This window comes from Lagopus leucura, unplaced genomic scaffold (genome assembly GCF_019238085.1).
Source record: "Lagopus leucura isolate 7727_CA_CO unplaced genomic scaffold, USGS_WTPT01 Super-Scaffold_810, whole genome shotgun sequence".
Lineage (NCBI taxonomy): Eukaryota > Metazoa > Chordata > Aves > Galliformes > Phasianidae > Lagopus > Lagopus leucura.
Genome location: NW_024962261.1, coordinates 13,892,962 through 13,914,685, shown reverse-complemented (window position 1 = coordinate 13,914,685; position 21,724 = coordinate 13,892,962). Strand labels below are relative to the sequence as shown.

General features: G+C 34.7%; 1 protein-coding gene across 1 annotated transcript in view; it reads left to right on the top strand.

Moving 5' to 3' along the window:
- ADAMTS19 (ADAM metallopeptidase with thrombospondin type 1 motif 19) overlaps positions 1-21,724 on the top strand; it is a 158,687-nt gene that overhangs the window by 111,709 nt on the left and 25,254 nt on the right. Inside the window, exons 13-19 of the mRNA XM_042866331.1 lie at positions 914-1,083; positions 3,867-3,994; positions 5,972-6,092; positions 8,210-8,290; positions 17,645-17,802; positions 18,582-18,735; positions 21,502-21,637. Coding sequence (XP_042722265.1) covers positions 914-1,083; positions 3,867-3,994; positions 5,972-6,092; positions 8,210-8,290; positions 17,645-17,802; positions 18,582-18,735; positions 21,502-21,637 — 948 coding nt within the window. The remainder of the gene's footprint in view (positions 1-913; positions 1,084-3,866; positions 3,995-5,971; positions 6,093-8,209; positions 8,291-17,644; positions 17,803-18,581; positions 18,736-21,501; positions 21,638-21,724) is intronic.

Sequence of the window (21,724 nt, the reverse complement as noted above, 5' to 3'; positions counted from 1 at the left end):
GGAAAGGGAAAGGGAAAGGGAAAGGGAAAGGGAAAGGGAAAGGGAAAAGGAAAGGGAAAGGGAAAGGGAAAGGGAAAGAGAAAGGGAGAGGGAAAGGGAAAGGGAGAGGGAAAGGGAGAGGGAAAGGGAGAGGGAGAGGGAAACGGAAACGGAAACAGAAACGGAAAGGGAAGGAGTGCAGAAGACAGGAATTAAGAGGGATGTATGCATAGAGAGCCATAAGGAAAACTTGGATATGGCTATGCAAATAAACAACAGTTAACAGAGTCCTTAGATTGAAAAGAGGCTATTTTATATCCTCCCATCTAAATACTACTTCCAATAGCATGCCTAAAAACTTTGTAGAATTTAATGATGTTTCAATTTCACTTAAATTCATTTTTCCAGGCAACATTTTCGGTAAGTAACTCCAATTTTTTGCAGTTCACTATTCTGCATATATTCATTAATGCCTACAATCACAACTTATACATCAGGAAAAAGAGTTTTGCCTAAATTTTGTAACACAACATATGTTAAAAAAAATGGAGAGGTAACAAATCTCTATTAAGGCAGGCATTATGTGTCCTTTCACTTGCATTCCTGGCTCAGTTCAACAATGGAAAGCAACAGCAGAAAAATCACCTGAACTTTACCAAAACTTTAATGAAGGTTCTCTGTGCTAAACATCCCTAGTAATACTAGTGCTTCTTTGGGATCAAGTGTAAGTTATGGTTTAGCACCATTACCTGTAATGCAGCCAGTCCAAACAGAAGTCAAACATGTTCTGTGAGTTTATTGTGAGTGATTTTTTAATATTATGTCATCAATAAAACTGCTATTTAAATTGTTTGTGTTTATCTTAAACAAGTTATGCTGTATGTTTATAGATATTGCTAATAATAAATGACTATATTTATGCCATCATTTCTAGTCTGGGCGTTGAAGGTGAGTGTCATGGCCCCGTGATGCAGTATAGAATATGTGAAAATCCTTCCTGTCCTGCTGGCGTGCCTGCCTTCAGAGACTGGCAGTGCCAGGCTTTCAGTGTCAGATCTTCATATCAGAAGCATGTGCACCAATGGCAGGCTGTCATTGATAATGGTAAGTCAAAGACATCTCTCATATTTCCCAAATTGTTATTATACTTTCTTTAATAAATAGCAATAATTTAAAAGCAAAAGCAAAATGAAAACAAACCAATGAACTGACCAAACACAACAACAACAGAAGAAAAGCAAGCAGAAAGAGTTAAGGACTGAAAACAGTTAAGTTGAGAAATTAAGAATCTTTACAACTAGTAGTAAAGTTGTGCCAAGTGTGACAGGAGAATACTGTAAGTATTCAATTGCCATTGATATTTCCCTCAAGACAAATTATCACAAGCATTACAAAGGACAGATTTTGCTGAATCCTGAAAAATGTGAAGTTATTATCCTACACAACAAACCTAGGTGAACATATGTCCATCTAAAAGAAGATTTTTTTAACGCTAAATTATGAGATTATATAGAAGACTGAAGGTGGCACAATGAAAACTTGTTATTCTTCTTTCAGAGTAAAGAAAATTCTCTTCATGTATTTGAAAGGCCCTTATCTACTGAATCAATCTGGCTTTATTTTACCAGATTTCATTTTAGAGCATAAACATTTGACATATATCCTAAGGATCATAAATTTTCAATCTGACTTGGAATAATTCAGTCATCTGATGAAAAATGTGGACACATTCCCATTTTCCATTGAGAATGGATGACTATTTTCATCAAGCATGTTCATGGCTTAAGCTGCACTAAGGAGGCACAAAACTGGACATAAATTGAATAATGCCAGTGTTACAAAAGTTTGTTTTTCCCAAACCCTTAGATATTTTCCCTCCTGGACTTTACGAGGACTGAACTGTGCACCATGTCCAAAGTAGTTGCTGTTGCTTGAGTGAGGTCACCTATAGGGCCATGAGGACGATCAGCATCTCTTCTATTAAGATGGGCTGAGAGACCTGGGATTGTTCAGCCTGGAGGAGAAAAGGCACTGGGGAGACCTCACAATGGCTCACCAGTGTCTAAAGTGGATCTGCAAGAAAGATGAAAAGCTCCTCTTTGCCAGGGACTGTACTGATAGGACAGGGGGTTATGGCTTTAAAAATAAAGAAGGTTTAATTTAGACATCATGAAGTGATTTTTTACTTTGCCCAGAGAAGTTTTGGATTGTTCAGCCTAAAGATGTTCAAGACTAGGATGGATGGGGCTTTGGGCAATGTGATCTAGTAGAAGGTGTCCCTGTACACTGGAGGCAGATTGGAACTGGGCCATCTTTCAGGGCATTTCCAACATAAATCATTCCTTGATTCTGGTTGGATTTTTTTTTTTTTTTGTTTGTTTTTTTGTTTTTTTTTTTTTTTGAGTTCAGTGTCCTTAAAAAATTTTAGTTCGTAAATTTTCTATTAAGGTTCTCTTTTGAAGAATTCTGATGCATGCGGTTCTTGTAGATACCAGGTGACTTTTACTTTACTGTTTAAGCAATATAGCAGAAATGCAGAATGTACAAGCTCAGGCAGAGTCTCATGCTTCTGAACTGGAGGTGGCTTGTGTCTAACTGGCTTCATGTATTGGCAAAAAAAGATCACATCTGATTGTATTTTTCCCCTGGAGATACCCAGAGCTATGTCAATTTTAGTATGTTAAATGTGCCCAGACTCCTCTCTGGTTTGCAAGTGAGCTGGCAGAGAAGGCCTGTGTCCATACTTCTCAGCTATCTAACACTCTGAAAAAGATGGTAGCATCCAAGCTGCTTTCTGGAAATGGCCCTTTTCAAGCGGCAATTTCTAGTTTAGACCCAGCTAGTGCTAGATGGCACAGGCAAAAAATGTGCCACAGGCTGTTTTACAGTTTAACTGTACAGACAGTAGAGCTCTAGTGCCCTTGAATGTTTCCTGGAACTGTTTAATTTACTAATAAAAATGCACTCCAGGAATCTAAAAGTCAGCATGAAGTATGAGTGGTGTAGAATGCATCCAAATGAAATCAGTTTCAATTTCAAGATTGACATTATCCTTTCAAGAATCTGAAAAAGATTTGGAAAAGAGTTCTGAGTTAATGCACTTGTGATTAAAGATATAAAAAGTTATGTGATTTTGTACTCAGTTGACCACTGAGAGGAGACTTATTTTATTTGTTATTACTTTGGCAGTGATAGAAAAAACTTCATTATTTATAAATGATGACCCTGTGGAATACATGGCCACGTAGATAAAATTTCTTTTTAATTCTTTTCAAAATGAAAATGATTTGCAGAATGCTGTAGAAATGTAGTAGAAAGTTACATGACTGTGGTAGAGATGGTAGAAAGAATGTGTTCAGTATTTTGTCTTTTTTTAAAATGTGGACTTGGTAAATCCTTATATTTTTCTTCCCAGGGCGTTTCAGTTACTCAATTTTTTTTTTTTTTCTTTTTCCCTCTATGACCTGCATAGTTAGAAAATCTGGAAAGTGTTAACTTTCTTTTTTAACCAATATTTATGATCTGTCAGAAGTTTAGTAGAATGAAAGTATAGATTACAACCAAAATATTCCATCAGTTGAAATGTGTGTATTCTTAATTGTAGCAATGAACATGACAGGAGTATGATGTAAGCCAAGTTTAAAGCAGAAGTATGTTCTAGGAGGAAAAAGAACTTGAGTTCTACAAACATGAGAAAAGGACAGAAAATGTGTGTTGGTTTGTTTTTTTTTTTTTCCCCCACATTAACTGAGATGACTTCTTATACTAATGTAGATTCATACTGAAAAGATAAGTATAAATCAACTTTTAAAATACTGTTGATTTTTTTTTTATTTGTTAACTGACCTTTCACGACCTCTTTTTTTTTCTATCAATTGCTACTAAAGAAAAGCCATGTGCCTTATTCTGTACACCGTCTGGAAAGGATCAACCCATTCTTCTAACAGAAAAGGTGATGGATGGGACTTCCTGTGGCCAGCATGGGTTAGACATCTGTGCAGATGGTAGATGCCAGGTATAAATTACTTCTTTAGAAAATGGATATGTATGTACATGTGTGTGGGTGCAAGTATTTGTTATGAATATGTGTTACTTCTCTGATGGAATTTTGCAAAATGCATGGCCAAGACTGAATGTTTCTTTATGTATCATACTAAAATATTTTAACTCTTTTCACTCATTGGAACACATTATCTGAAGTTGCTGAAGATTTAGCTGCAGGAATATGTATCCCACGTATGGCTGATTATAAGAAACTGCAGCACATTGGATAACTGAATTCATCTTCTGAAGTTGAGTGAAGACACAGCTTTCAACAGAATGGGAAATGTTGCTATGGGATCTGCATATGTGAGCTGAATTCTGTCAACAGTACAGATTTTACATCCAAATAAGCCAAAGATGATAATTTACAGATAACTAAAACAGAGGGCTTCTTCTGTTTATGGTCCTGAAAATTCATTTGGTTTATAGAAGTTCTTTTGACACTTTTATAATGCCTCATATAGAAACTCTTTCATATAAATCCCTCAGGGCTGTTTTTAGCTTGATTCACTTCTCATTGCATACACTGAATTCAGCAGAAAAAGTAACCTTTAATACAGATTCATCACTAGATGCTATAATAAATTAGCTTACAGATGCATACATGCATCTATGTCTCCATGTAAATGCAGATGTGTATGTATAATAAGTCTTTCTCAAGTGACTGTGTGCAACAATTACACAATACTTAAATACTTCAGTGAACTGGTTTTTTGCTCACCAGTTATAGGAGATCACAAAGAGGACATATAGTCCATTTTTCATGAAAAACCTGTTGTTTTGTTTTATTATCCACTTTTCATATCTGTCTGGCTAATAAAGACAAAAAAAGCCCGAGGCCAAACCCATCAAAGAATGAATTGTATTCTGGATATATCAAGAGTCAGAGAGATATCTGCTAATTGAATTTGAAAATATAATTTTTTTGTATCTTCTGCATTTTAGCTTGTCTTTTCAAGCAACAGATAATAAAGAACTTCTGGTCTACAGCTGTCGAGTTAGCTATTTAAATCTTCCAAATATATCATTTTAGATACACAGCTCTTGGAACCCTAATGCCATAAACTGTTAATGTTGTTTTCTTTTTTTTTTCAGTAGAACAGTTCTATTAAGAATTGTTTGCATAACATGAAGTAACAATCTTCACATGCTTGAAAACAAGCTGATCTGTAGTAGACCATGTTTTCTGTTCTTACAAGAATTTTTCATTTCCTTTTTAGCCTAGTTTTTATCTTCATCACTTATCAAACAGTGCTGAAGTTTTATTGGTTTAATGAGGTGCGGTTATACAGCGCACAAGATTACCATATGTTGGCCTTTCTGGTCTTCAAAAGATTTTTATTTCATATTAAATGAACTTCATATTAACTCTATTTCTGTTGACAAAGGAGCAGTGATAATACTTGACAGAAATACCTCTAATTTAGTAATGTAAGAGTGCTTCTTTAGTAAATGCCATCTCTAAATACTTCTAATACTAAACCAAATACTCCATAAAATACAAATAAATTTTATATACTTACATTCCAGGTATGTTCACATGCTATTCGGAGTAACTGAAGACGGTACTTTATTATTATGGGAGAGAGAAAAAACCTCCCGTGTTTTGAATGAAAAATACTAAAACAACACAAACTGAGGTCACTGGGGAGGAAGGCCTATGGAATGTTTTGTATAGTGGTTCAACTGTGCCAGATTCATCTTGGAGAGCAGCTGGTAGTGTTGGTCAACCATATAGGAAGAGTGAGTGCACCATAAGTAAAATCACAGGAGAAGTTAGTATAGAACAGATATCAAGATATCCAATAGTGAAACCCTCATTCTGAAGAGGCCTGACATCAAACCTGAATTGTAAATGTTAGGTCATCCTGAAAAATGGTGTGATATATCTGCAGCCTTATAACAAATGTAGACCATTACTTAAACAGCTTTATTTTCTTCTCCACAGAAATTTGGCTGTGACGGTATAATAGGCTCTCTGGCTCGTGAAGATCATTGTGGTGTATGCAATGGTAATGGAAAGTCTTGCAAGGTCATTAAAGGTGACTTTAACCATACCAGAGGAGCAGGTAAGTCTAATTATTTACAAGGCTCAAAAACGTGTTATTTTGATTACTCTGAGTACTAGAACTGAGAAATGTTTTTTTTTTTAAAGTGATGCAGTTTATCAGTTTCAGATCTAGAATACTAGAATCACAGAATCAGAGAGTTGCTCAGGTTGGAAAAGACTTTCAAGATCATCAAGACCAACTGCAACCTAAGCGTACTACCCAAACTCTAACAACGCTCTGCTAAATCACGTTCCTGAGATATCTACAAAAGATATTTTTGAAATCAATCTCACTCCAATCATGTTCAATGTTTAACATAAAAGTAAATGATTATTTCTATAATGCTGCAAAATACACGAGCAAATTATCTGATTTATCTACCCTAGAGACATATTATTTCACAGAAATGATTGCTAGAAATCTGCAAAGTATTGTTTTTGTGTGTTTAGTATGTAATTAAATTGTGAATTCTTACAATATTTAGATCAATGTAATATTCTTCAAAATAAATATCCAAATTATCTTTTGTTACCCAGAGTGGTATCATTAAATGAAGCATTGAGAGATTATGAAGTCAAATGTGTAGAGAAGTCATATCTTTTCATTATTTTATGTTAATGGCAACATAATGTAAAAACTAAAAAGATTTTCTGGTGCAGAATGAATATTAGATTTTCAGAGAGTCTTATGATTTGTTCTTTGAACAAGATGACTGACTACGGCCCCATACAGTTGACAGAGTGAAAGACTGATATCCTAGTGAATTCAATCATGCACCATGTATACCTTCTCTTATTTAAGTCTTTCCTTTGAAAGAATGTTTGGGCAATTGTTTTCAGCATTTGTTTGCTGTTAGACTTTTTGTGGTGTATAAAATGCACCAAATTTCAATACAGTAAGTAAATCATATAATAAAATAATGTAATTAAAATCAGACAGTATCTTCTTGGACAGTTACGGACTTTAATGCATTTCATTCATGCAATCATCAGTTAAAAAACAAAAGTCATAATCTTCAGATGTTTATTTTGGGATCTTAAACTGAAAGTAGTGCAGAACAAGGATCCCAAACCATGGATTATACTACAGAGGAAGTGACAGCTAGTAGAAATAGCAGCGTGTCAGCAATCTTTTACAGCTAATGTGAATTTCCAAAACCTTCTCAGAATCATTCAGAGTTCTTTGTCAATCCATAATATTATAGTATTGCCATCTAATCGCAGCTGTGTTGTTTTATTTCTCAAGAAGCTGGAATGTCAATAATAGCAATAAATGGAAAGTGTTATTTGCTCTTAAAGAAATGATATAAATGATCCTTTGCAGTTACCTAATAATCATGCTTCCAGTTTGTTGAGAAGATTTTGTAAGTGCTCAGTGTTATCCTAGACAGAATTACATAGCTGGGAAGAATAAAAATTTGTTTTACAGCCCACTATTTGAAGTTAACCTAGATAATCTCAAATATGATTTATTTATAACACAGTACTTTCCACCTGCCTTGCCTTTTCACCTCTTTTTACTTAAAGCAAATTACTAAACTAAACAAATTACTAAAAACTAAACATGTCTTTTCCCACACTGTATGGAACCAATTTTAATGTACTACAATAACTTTATTACATTAACTGTAATAACATACTTCAAAGTCATTCATAGCAGCAATTGAACACTAAAGCAAGAAAGCAGGATCACAAAATACAACATACGAATACAAAAAAAAAAAAAAAAAAGAAAATAGTTGGATGATTTTATATATATATTTTCTAATGATGTCATATTTTCTCTACTTGCGGAATGAAATAAGAATTCTTTTGCCATTGCCTGATGTGGTAATAGCGTTATGTTACTTGGTTTCATCTGTCCTAGACCCAGTGTATTCTTTGCTAATTCTCTCTATATTTTACTCTACCACACTGTTAAAATTTATATCACACTATATATATTATGTACAAGGCACAGTATTATCATTTGTTAATGACTATAATCTTTTTTTGAATGCCATTGTTATACAAATTATAACTTTCTAAATTTTAAAAACAGAATTGGAGAGAGGAAATAAAAAAACCATGCAAGATGTACATTTCTATAGAGTTCTATTTAACTCAGTACATTTGGACATTTGGTCTCATGTCTAGGTTATGTGGAAGCTTTGGTGATACCTGCAGGAGCAAGGAGAATCAAAGTTGTGGAAGAAAAACCAGCTCACAGTTACTTAGGTAAGTATCATGGTTTAGTGCTTGTTTTCTGTTTGGATTAGCACTGAAGAGGTCTAAATAGGCATGCTTGTGTGATTAAATGAAACAGTAGAAAATGAAATCATTGAGAGAACAAATAAAGAAAATTTGTAGAAATGCGATAGGAATGGCTCCTGCATTTTCTGTTTTTTGGAACTTTCATCTCATCAAGCCATTTCAAGACTTTCTGTGCTTCATGTGGAAAACACTAATGAGAGTTCTTCATATTGAACTAGTGAAAATAAATGCTTCATACTGAAATGGAATAATTTCTACAAAAAACCAGAAAGACCAATATACAGGAGATCGCCAAAAGTCAAATGAAAGTTCAAAAATTAGAGTAATAATACAGAAAAAAATTATTTTGATGATTTCAAATAATTGGAATATTTTCATGGAAATAATTAATCATAATGACTTTTTTAGTTTAGTTTTTTTTTTCTTTTCATTTTTATGAAGTTGTTTTTCATATGAAGAAAGCATTTTTCTCTCTTAATGATTTGTGGAGCTCTTGTCTAGGGGAGTACAATTTGTTGTTGTACAATTATTGTTACAGGGTTTAAGTTATCATAATTGGTCCTGTTCGGTGGACTGCTTGCATTTTAACTTGTGAGAAACTCAGTACAAGAAACAGGACAATGAAATTAAAATTTCCCTGGTTTGACCACTGTTATTAGTTCTGGTCATAAGAAATACCAACGTTTTACAAAACTTTTTACTTGAACATTCTCAGTATCTCACCTGAGAGAATGTCAAAAATGGCAAATCTGAATTATTAGCCATTAAGTTACCAGTGAGTTACTATTTGTTTATTGTGAGGGATCTGCTTATCCTGTTAAATTACTGGAAGAGATTTATAGTTTTGAACAATTTCACTGTGCATTAATGGAGTATAAAGATATAGGTATAGGACTGTCGAATCAATAATTGGTTTCATTGATAAATTTCTTAATTTTCAAGTTATTTTATTCCTCTTTGCCTATTACCATTAACAGACAACCGAAGTACTGTTTAGTTCTTATATTCTAAATAATACAAAAATAAGTAAACACTAGACTTGTATTTAGGGAAATTAATTCACTTCTCATAAGTGGTAAATTTTCCTTCCTTATACTGAGACAGACTAAGAGAAGTTAATTCTTTTTATGCCTATGAAATCATATCAGTTGTTCTGATTATTTTTGAAAGTGCTCATTAATACCTGATCAGCTTTTAATTTATTTTCACTTGAATTTTACTTTTCTTAATGCAGCTGATGTCTGAATGATTATCAGCCAGTATCACACATCTTTTTTGTGGGGGGAAAAACAGCAACAGATCTCTTCTTTCTAATTAAAACCTAAATTACTGTTTTTTTTAATTGTTATTTATACTAGCCAAAAGTACTTAAAAATTCTTCAATTTTAAAATATATTTATATTGAAAGCACAAAAATCAAAATTGAATAGGACTAATAAGTTGAACATTAAATTTTTTGACCAAGAGTGGTGAATTGCAAGTTCTGGGAAGAAAGTGTAAAAGTTTCAGCTTAGAAACAATGTTTTTCAGAGAACTGTCTTCAAAATTTTGAAATACAAAACAAATTAAATTCTGTCTTTCTGAATCGTTTATGTCTTATAGTTCGGAGTTTTCATTTTATATTGCATGGTAGCTTGTTTTCTGGGCTTTTGAACTTGAAAAGAATCAATATACTTCAACCATATTTCTGGCCTGCTTATTTTCATATACTCACCTTATGATTAAGTTCCTAAAATAATATAGCTAATTATCTACAAAATAACTGCATAATGACTTAGCTATAAACATACTGTGATGCAGTATACATTTAAAAAGTGTGGGTTTCAAGGCAGAATCCAATTTAAGCTGTTGGAAATATGATTCCTGTTTTTCATAGGCTAAACAGGGAAGCAATCAAAATAAATGCCTTTCCCTGTTATCTTGGAAGTTGCAATGACGATAATGAATTCATTAGTAAAACCACAGTACATATCAATAGCATCATTGTGTAAATGTACTGTGGAAGCTAGTCTTCAGAGAAGTTCCTTCTGAACCCCTCAAATATCCTCTTTATCTGAGGTATATCAACATACACCACAATAACAGGAACTCTGTCATCCTAGGGAATAATGTAAAGTATAAACGGCAACTGCATTTACTGAACTGATGAACGCCTCTAGATATGGCCTATCTCCTATGCCTTCTGGAGGATTTATTCACAGATTTTAAAAAACTGTGGTTTTTTTCTTTTTATTATATAAAATATAAATATCATAAATATATATGATATAGCCAAATATTAGTTATTCCTCCTACCCTTAAGTTATGTGAGAAAACACATACAAAATTCTGCTTCTTATGCCTTGTCTGCTGTTACATTTTCCTTCCCATTTGACAAATGTTTGCTTTTTTTAAAGTTGTTAAAGTAGAATACAGGAAGAATCACAGAATCACAGAATCACCCGGGTTGGAAGGGACCCCAAGGATCATGTAGTTCCAACCCCCCTGCCTGGCAGGGCCACCAAACATACACATTCAGATCAGGTTGCCCAGGACCCCGTCCAACCTGGCCTTAAACACGTCCAAGGACGGGGCATCCATAACCTCCCTGGGCAGCCCGTTCCAGGGCCTAACCACTCTCCTAGTAAAGAACTTCCCCCTAACATCCAACCTAAATCTTCCCTCCTTCAACTTAAAACCATTTCCCCTAGTCCTGCTGTTGTCAGCCCTTTTGAAGAGTTTACTCCCCTCCTGGGTGTAGGTTCCCTTCAGGTATTGATAGGCTGCAATGAGGTCACCCCGCAGCCTTCTCTTCTCCAGGCTGAACAAGCCCAACTCCCTCAGCCTGTCCTCATAGGGGAGGTGCTCCAGCCCCCTGATCATCTTAGTCGCCCTCCTCTGGACCCTTTCCAAAATCTCTATGTCTTTCTTGTACTGAGGGCTCCACACCTGGACACAGTACTCCAGATGGGGCCTCACAAGAGCCGAGTAGAGAGGGACAATCACCTCCCTGTCCCTGCTGGCCACCCCTCTCCTGATGGAGCCCAGGATCCCATTTGCCTTTCGAGCTGCCAGAGCGCACTGCTGGCTCATATTCAGTCTCTCACCCATCAGGACCCCCAGGTCCTTCTCTGCCGAGCTGCTCTCAAGGACCACTCCTCCCAGCCTGTACAGGTGCCTGGGGTTCTTCCGGCCCAGATACAAAACCAAGAAGTTTATTTTTTTTTTTTTTTTATAGGAGATAAAACAAATTTTGAGATTATAACACTCACATGACAGTTGCAAAATGGCATGTCGGTTCCAGACCCATAATGAATTACTAAGAATACTTAAATTGTATTTAGCTATACAGATAGTTTTTAGTCCAAAACCTGAAATTTCTCATTGGTAATTGGAAATGAGAGAAATTATTTGTTTTTAACTGAGATACAGAAGAGGATTAACTCCAGGTGTCCCTGCTTGAGCAGGGGAGCAGAACCAGATGACATCCAGACTTCCCTTCCTACCTCAGCCATTCTGTGAGCTAAGTAATTGTTTTGGCAAACACAATCAAGCTGTTTCAGGGATGCAGACCCTTTGAACACCTGCAACTGAACACTGCATAGCACTGTAATTCCTCATTCTTTTGAGATGTCAAATTGACAAATATGTGGTTCTTGTCCAGTTTTCTTTATGAAGCATGTTTCCTAATTAAAAAAAAAAAAAAAAAAAAAAAAGTTGTACTGCTGGGGCCTATGAGGTGAAGAATGTGGAAAAGAAGGCAAGATCTGACAAATTACACACAATTTTGAATTGTCCACTTTTGAAAATGCTAATTGTTTTAAAATACCTTTGAAGCTGGTTGAGGACCTGGTCCCATAGCAGAGGCCAGAGTCCCCCGAGATTAACCATGTTTTCCTTTTATAAATAGAAGGCTGTGGACAGTGATTAATAACAAAAAAAAAAATTGAAACATCAAGATGAAAAAACATTTGTTATTAAGTCTGTAACTTTGAAAGCTGTCAACAAACAATATAGCAAACTGTTTAGCAATATAAACTAAGCATGCAAGTTCATGAAAATGAGTTTGAATTATTTTCCAGATAAGAATATGCACATTTTTAGTTCTTGCTGATCTCTGTTACTGTTTTAACAGCTTTTTTACTGCCCCATATTTTTCTCATAGACTGAAATAGTGTTGGAGAAATAGTCAGCTTGAATTTAAGCACCGAAGAATCATTTCCTGTGTGTATAAAGAGCTCTAGAACTTTAAACAGCTGAGCAACCCATTCCATAAAAAAAAAAACAGTATTAGCAAATAGAAGTTTATTTTGTTCAAATTGTGCTTATACCCGATTAAAATTTTTATTGAGCTCTTATATTGCCAAAGCAGAAGACAACGTGAAAAGTGATGTGAATCAGCTCTTCCTTGACAGTCAATAAAACTTCACCTCAGTGGTATGGACTGTCTTAAAGTCATTTTCAAAATAAGAGTGAAGATTCATACCAACATGGAATCATGCTATCTATGTTTTCTGCTCAGTGCATGCAGATAAGTTATTTATAAAAATAAATACTAGTAGTATATTTTTGCATGTACATATTTTAATATGGCTCAGATTTCTCTGTAGAGAAAAAAAAATGCCCTTCTATACAGAATTATGCCGCAGATGCAAATTATACTACCTCAATTAAGTATTCCCCTGCTTTTATATCTAATACCAAGATAATATGTGTTAAAGTTTTGAGATAAGTGATAAAGAAAGTGCATGTAGGTTAGCAAAGCTATGAATGAAAATCTGTAGTGAAGAAAATGGGTTTATCAGGAATCATTTTTTGAGTTACATGAGTTTTGGAAATAAGTTCACTGTATGTGTGAACACTGCCAGACAGGAAACAAAAGTAGCACTTAACTAATTTTAAGCATAGGCTAGAACTTATTTTATGTGCAGTCTTAACGAGTCTTTAATTTTCATTAGATTATATATTTGCATATAGATAAGACACTTGTAACTTTATTACTGTTTACCATGGAATAGTTGCTACGATTACAGTGATTAAGCTGGCCAGCCTGATTATTTCGTTTTATTTTCAAGATGTTTCTAAGAAATTAAGGTCAGTCTTTTTTTTTTTAATACAAAATACGTTTGTTTTCGAATCATAACAAAACATACACAATCCTTTTCCTGTTCTCAGCTTCTTGTTATAATAATAACACTGACTTTAACAAAAGGATTTCCTGGATACTAATGACCAGTTGGTGCTAATTAGTCACAGTAGAGGTGACATGTTATAAATTACTTTTAGCAATATGCATACCTCTGGATGTAGCCTATAAATTGATTGTTATTGCTTATAAAACGAAAAAGAACCTGTGAGCTTGTTCTGCTTTTTCATTAGTGTTATGACCAATGACAAAAACATAATGTGATCAGAGAGCAATTGGCTGATGGGTTGTGCTCAAAAGCTTATAGAAAATGGGCTTGTGTCAGGCTGGGGGCCAGTTACTCATGGCAGTTGAGCATTTTTAAGCTTTTCAGTTTGAGAAAAAATACTCCTTTGCTGACACGTGCTACATACTCACCTGATAGCATTTCTGTTTGATTTCGCTTCTCTTATTTTGTTTCCTTAATATCAAAGCAATTATTTGGAAAAGACTGAAGCAGCAGCAACTCATAGGAAGTTTGCTGCAGAAGGTGATATCATGTCCCTTCGTTAGTTAATTTTGAGAAAGCAGCAAGGAACTATCAGCATTAAAACGTGACTTCATAGAAAAAAAAGCAACATCCAATAGAAGTTTCTTCTTGTAAGAAGACATATCATTTATTGAATATATCCCATATGGTACTGCAAACTACAAGTATAGTTGTTTTCAGCATCTTTAAACATTTAATTGTTCAAATAATTTTCCATTTACATTGGAAATAAATGCTTCAAAATAAAATAATTTAGTAAAAAGAGAAACAAGAAGGCATTATGCCAAATTGCATGTAACTCCAGTGGCACCATATATAAGATCAAGATGGAATTTTGTATTTCCTGAGTTGATAAATTGACGTTTTCTATGTTATTCAAATTTTCAATATTATTACTCTTAAAATGGATTGCAGGTATCACAGGATAACCTTAATGCAAGGGAAACAGTGATTTCCCTGATGAAAGATGTCAGTGAAAGCATCCTGGTTTAGAATTCAGATTCGTATTTTTTTTAATATATTTGCCAGTTTTCTTGACAAAATCAAGTTCAGCCGAAGTGACTTTGTTTTAGTTATTTTATGAAGAGTATATCTAAATTTTGGAAAAACAAACAAAAAACAAACAAACAAAAAAACCAAATTCACAACTTCCAAAGACACTTGCTTCCCTCTATTTTTGGCACAAACTCTTTTTCTGGTAGATTTTCCTCATCATAGTTTTTTTAAATTGTTTGTCTTTTTCGTTATGGCTATATTACTCAGTATATTTTATAGCCTGAGAGGCAATACACTTGAGTGCTGAATTTTCCTGCTATGTTGCATTAATCTGTACAGTAGATCTTCCTTCATCAAAAGCTAAGCAGAATAGGGATTATATGTATGACGTGGATTAAAGCTCAGTGAACAAGCTTGCAATAAGAGGTGTGACAGAGTCAGATGTAGAAGCTGGACTACTTGAATCAAAGCCTAAATTTTAGACATGGCAACACTCACTCTTTTAACCCCAGGGGTTCAGCTGAGGAAGCTGAGAGAAGAAAATGCAGGAACTTACATATTTCTGTTGTTCCAGGACTGAGATTTCAAGTCTTCTGAACACAACTGTGTGCTGTCACACATAACGTTGCTTTTAAAGACACAGAAAACAGTGCAAGGTCTACCACTAGAAACAGGATTGGCATCTACAGTTTTAAAATTAAATAGAACTCAATTACCACTAGTAATAGAATGTTTAAACCTGAAATACCAATTTTTAGATCTTGTAAAATGACTTGTTATTTTTATCACAAGGCATTAATGGATTTTATAATCCTAACATTTATTACACAGCACTGTAGTAGTACACATCAGTGATGTCTTATGCAATTGTATTGCTGCCAGTCCATAGAGCTATTGCCATTGTTTCCCATAGAAACAAAACATAACAGTATAAATATGAATAGGAGAAAAGACAATTACAGGAATGACTCACATTAACTTACAAGTTTAAATAAGAAAATTTGGACAAGGGTTAAGATGTTGAGGTTCTCTTAAAACAGTTTGATGCCAAACATGCAATTTCAGTGAAGAGGAATGTGTACAACTTTTTGTCTGAAAGGTGACTTCAAGTACAACCTTCCTTCACATGCCTATTTCAGACACTATTTTGAATAAGAAAATTATATAAAATAAAAAAAAATAAAAGGTTAAAATAAAGGTTCCTCACAGAAGAGTTTCTGCAGAGTTTAATATAGTAAAAAAAAGTAGTATACTGTGTTTTCAATGTCTAAATATCTTTACTGACTTGGTGATGCTTTTACATTGTAATTTGACCAAAAAGATCAATCTGTTTCTGTTTTTTAGAGCAATCAAATTAGATGGTGAAAGTCTGAGTAAAATAAGTCCTTAAGCGAGATAATAATAGCATTGTCAATTTTGAGGTGGGGAAAATGTAGATTTAGAGGTTAGAAAGAAATAATTTTGAACCAGAATTTTTTTGAATTTCTAATGTAGTTCCACAAATACTGAAAAATAACTTGTGAAAATTGTATTTCCTTGTCTTGTAAAGGTTGTAGACCCTAGGAATGGAGAATAATTGCTTTTGTCTTTTTTAATTTAATGAATTCTGGAACCTTCAGTCTTACTAGGCAATAAAATACTTATTTTAAATTCAATTAATGCTATGCATATGTGATTTGGACAAGCATTTCTTCCAAAAATTGTTCAATTTAACTTTCTGTTAATAGCATTCATAAGTACAAGGGCTTTTGTGAAAGTAATGTCTCCCATTTTACCACAGTGAACCAGTATGCCAGAGACAGACGTTGGTAGTATGGCAGAAAAGACTGAACCTTCCTGCCAATCCCCTGTTATGTTTTGTTGCCGTGTGACAGATGGCAGCAGAGGGACAGTCTTACGGAATGGTGTCTGACATGGAAGTGTGTTCGAAGCAAATGTGTGTAATTGAGCTCTTTCATGAGGAAAAGCTGGCACCCGTTGATATTCATCAATGCTTCTTGAACATTTGTAGAGACTAAACAGTGGATGTGAGCACAATGAGGCAATGGGTGTTGTATTTCAGTAGTGGTGACAGTAATGTGAAAGACAAGCCACACTGCAAATGCCCATGCACAGCTGTCATACCATGAAATGAAAGGCATATCACTTAGGTCATCCACATGAATGAGTGGATTATGACCAGGGAATTGTGTATGGAGTCAAATATTGGTTTCAGTGCATTGGCAGTGATGATGGCAATGTTGAAATATTGCAAAGCTTGTGCCACGTGGGCCCTGCAAATACCTGGAACCAGAAAGAATGCTATATGCAAGTTTGTCAGAACTGTTCAGCCAATACGAGGCTGAGGATGACTTTTTCCTGGACTGCATCATTAGCAGTTACAAGATGTTGTATCACTGCTACTAGTTGGAGTCAAAACAGCAGTCCATGGAGTGTTGACATGTCAATTCCCCATTGAAGAAAAAGAGATGGCTTTCAGCAGGTAAAGTGATGTGCGCTGTCTTTTGGGATTGGAAATGGATGATCCTTCTGGATTTCGTGGAATCCCATCAAACCATCAGTTCTTACCACTACATCACTATGATGACAAGAGTCTCAAACATCCAGAATAAGACTAGAAAGAAAGACAGCCTTTCTCTTGCATCAAAATAACGCCTGGCCCTATGGAAGTTTGAAGACTGTGGAGCGCTGCTAATCTTGGCTGGACTGTCCTACTGTCCTACCACACCCACTGTACAGCCCAGATTTTGCCTTCTGACTTACCCCTATTCAGGCTGATGAAAGATCAACTGTGTGGGCAGTATTTTCCTAGCAACAACAGTGTCATAGCACTGAAACAGTGAGTCACCTTCGCTGGTGTAGATTTTTACAAGTACGGTGTGCAGGCTCTTGTTTGTTGCTGGTAAAAATGCATAACTAATGGTGTTGACTATGTTGAAAGATAGTGTTTTGTACTTTTTGATTTGATAACTTCTTTTATCAAATAATGCTACTGTGCTTTTTGCACCTGTTGTAGTTTCCATGGAAATAAATAAGAAACATTACTTTTGGAGCTAACTATGTATCTTTGCAGATTTACGTGATTTCATCTACCAATTATATTACCCAATCAGCATGTAGAAAGAGGCCAGAATCACTAATGGCAACATTTTTTAATGTATTTTTGCAGCTCTTCGAGATGCTGGTAAACAGTCTATCAATAGTGACTGGAAGATAGAACATTCAGGAACGTTCAATATTGCTGGGACCACTGTCCATTATGTTCGAAGAGGTCTCTGGGAGAAGATTTCTGCCAAAGGTCCCACAACTTCTCCCTTACATTTACTGGTATGACAATATTAATTTTGTGTTTTATTTAGCCTTTTTTTCTACGAGATGTTTTCTATCCTCCTGGCGCATTGGCTAAATTTGGCACAGTACTGCCATTTCAAGGTTGAAATTACCATATTTTCCATTCAGAAGTAGAGTTTTGATACAATGTAGGGAGGAAAAGTTGGTAGCCAAATGACAAATCCAAAAGAGAAGATGAAGAAATGATGCAGAAATACTTCACAATTTAAAATTCCTTAATTGCAAGAAACTGTCTTGAATGTCTAAATAGTTTAAAATATCTCATACCTAGGGAAGGTATTATCTTTTTAAAAGCACAGAAAACATAATTTCCTGGATTTGTTATGAATTTTGTTTTGCCTTTATTTTTGCTTTTGTTTTTGTTTTTGCTTTTTTAAATTTAATGAATTATTTTACCTGGGGAGCTTTTAGACCTTTATGTTAAATAAAAACATTTTTCCCATTATTCTGAGTTAGGTACCTCTAGTAATTTTTCCTATCAAATCTATCAGAAAACTCTAAAGGCTACTGAATCTTAGAATCATAGAATCATAGAATGGCTTGGGTTGAAAAGGACTTTGAAGATCATTTAGTTTCAACCCCACTGCCATGGGCAAAGTCACCATTAGACCAGGCTGCCCAGAGCCACATCCAGCCTGGCCTTGAATGAATAAGTTATTCTGTCAAGGTCTTCAAGATTATTTCTTCAAAGATTCTGTTGTGTTCTCATCAGTGCCTGTCCTCATAGGAATGTTTTCCTCCTCTGTAATTTACAGGTGCTGCTTTTCCATGACCAGAGCTATGGTCTACACTATGAGTACACAATCCCACTGGATCCTCCACCTGAGAATCAGAGCTCTAAAGTACCGGAACCTCTTTTCATGTGGACTCATTCTGGCTGGGAGGATTGTGATGCTGTATGTGGAGGAGGTAAAAAAAAAAAAAAAACAACAGTGCAAACATTCAATGCATATGTATATACAGCATGCATATATATATATATATTTACCCTGTATATATATATACACACGCACAAACTAGAACAAATGGTATATTAATATTTCAGACTGTGGTGGTCAGTGTAGTGTGTTTAATAGTGATGTGCCCATTGTAGCTGGTATGATTACATAGAATAATCGACATATTTCTTTCTGTTCTTCCTGAATATATTAAAAGAATAATGATAACTATAATGATAATCTTAATGATAATCTAGTTAAGATTCAAACTAAATAAAGTAGGTAGAAAAAAATGATAGTGAAGGAACCAAATCTCAATTCAAGATGCAGTTTCTAAGAAGAAATACAAGTGTAAGAACAAGAACAAGAATAGAAGGTTCATGCGCATTCCACTCTGTATTTGGAACTACTTAAGATAAATGATCTGTAAAAGAAATTTCAAACTTCAGAAGAGCTGAACCCCAATCTCAGATCAAATACATTAGTTACGTGAGTTGAGATTGATCCAGAAACATACGGAACAAATATAGCAACAGCAGATATTAGTATGCTTATGTAATATTTTTCCTATGTTTATGTTTGTAAACTGTAAAAAATGTGAATTTGGAAGAACTAAAAGCCAATATGAGAACAAATATTGGAATATGAATGATATTACTGTAGCAAAATCCTTTTCAATCAGTAACTGTTCAGAAGCTGGTTATTAGAAAATGTGAGGGATTTTTTAATGAAGGCAACCCCCGAGACCTTTTAATATGTTGTATAATTAATTTTTAAGACTTATACTGTGAATAATATATTAATTATTAATACCTGTCTTTCATGCTTTGATAATCATAGCTGCTCTGATCAGCAGTTGTGAAAACTGCTATGCATCTTGTAATGCAATAAGAAAGCCTGGAAACACTTTACCTTCTCATAACAGCAACACAAAGAACACAGTGTTCTAGCTACTTTGATTCTGCAAACAGTCCCAGTGTCACGACAGATTACTGTAGTTTCCATAAACATGCCTTTTGTGGTTTGGTAAGAAAGCTTCTTCCCTGAAGGCATTTTGTACGTGGTACTAGTATCATCCTCTGTTTCTTCATAGTGCGCTCATATTCACTTGGAATATTCGTTCTTTTTACAGTTTCCTGAAGTATTTTTAGAATAATTGGAATGCTACCACAATCTCTCATTATTCCTTCAGATATTTTTGAAGTTACCTATCAATTGGAAAAATTCTAAAATGCACTATGCTGGTGATTTTTTTCTACATTAATGCTTAAATAAGTATTTAAGTGTTTTACTGTAATGTTTATTTTTATCATACTTTTCTCTGTTGTAATTGGCCATCACTTTTTATTATTGTTTGAAATAGTTGAGTTAATGCAAAGTTCCATGAAGGTTTTTTTTTACTGCAAATATTCTGAAATGCATGTTAAAATTTTTTCCCACTTTAATTCTTCTTTTCATTTATTTCATTTAATATGAAGTAATAATGAAATAAAAATGATGAAGCTTGTATCTTGTGTAAATTTTTGTGCTTGAACTTTTATCATCAATATTTTCATGTACCCAATTAAAGAATATAAATATCAGTAGTTTTCCTTAAATGTTTAAAACCTCTGTCAGGATGAAAGTACTGATGAAGCAATGTGACTTTGTGCATTTTTACATATGTCACTGGTCTGCCACTTCTTGTGTTGCAGAAAAGCATTCTTAGTGTAGGCAAGAATATGGATGCAAAGTTGTATATGTAAATGAGGGAAAAAAGGGTCAAACGTTTTGAACACTGTATGTAATAGATAAGTTGTGTGTGCGCTACATATACAAAAACTGTGTAAAATGTCAGTTGTAGTCACACTGAAAATTATTATTTCTAACTTTGCTACTTGGTCTGCAGGCACATTTCTAACCGCTAATAAATACTGCATTCTGCACTCACCATTTGTCAGTAAACTTCCATAGAGAAACAGAAAGAAGTGGTTATGAGGTTATTTTCTACAAACTGAAGACTTGAATTAAGGGGCTGCTAGTTTTCTAAAAACTATATTCCACTCTGATTACAAGCTCATGCTTGTGATAATTATTGCGTTCAATTCAGATTTCGTACCTGTTCAAGAGGATCAAGTGTCAGTCCATCTGTAAAGGCAGTGTTTACATTACAGAACATGCATTAGGTCTCCACCAGCAGTAAACAGCTTCCTAAATGGTTACACTGCAGATCAGACTGTATGGCCTTTTCTCTTTAGTGTACTCTCCTTTCTGAAGGCCTCAGCCGTGATTCCCTTCACCTGAGTGCTGGCCACACCTGCCAATATGCTACTAAACAGAGCAGAACTGCTAAAGTCAAGCAACGCAGGGAGGCAGGATTTGTTATTCCTTTCCTTTAACTTAACAAGCAAACACGTCTTTTTCCTGTGTGATTTTTCCACAATCTGTTCTCGACACTGAGGTGTTGGTTGAGGAGGAAGCAGTTACAGCAGTGAGATGTCGGGCTCAGAATATGACTTGTTGCAGGACTAAAACAACAATATTCTAATGACACTGGTACAAATATACCGGATTAAGAAAATGCATTCTTCCCTAAAAAGTTTAGTATCTCCCTTAGGCTCGCTGCTGTCTTTTTCACTTCTTTTTGCCAAACTGAACATAGAATAACTACATCTGATGTACAGATAAATTTCGCATTCCTTTTTAACAAAGTTGTCTATTCTTGGTTTCTCTGCATACCTGCTTTATCTTCTACTAGGTGAAAGAAAAACAACAGTCTCTTGCACAAAGATTATGAACAAAAATATCAGTCATGTGGACAACAAGAAGTGCAAATATTTAACAAAACCTGAACCACAGATCCGAAAGTGCAATGAGCAGCCATGCCAGACCAGGTAACAGTGATTTGATTGTATCAGACTTATATCTAAATGTAAAAATCTCAGGTGCATTTATAGCTTCTGGCAATCAACGTGCAGTAA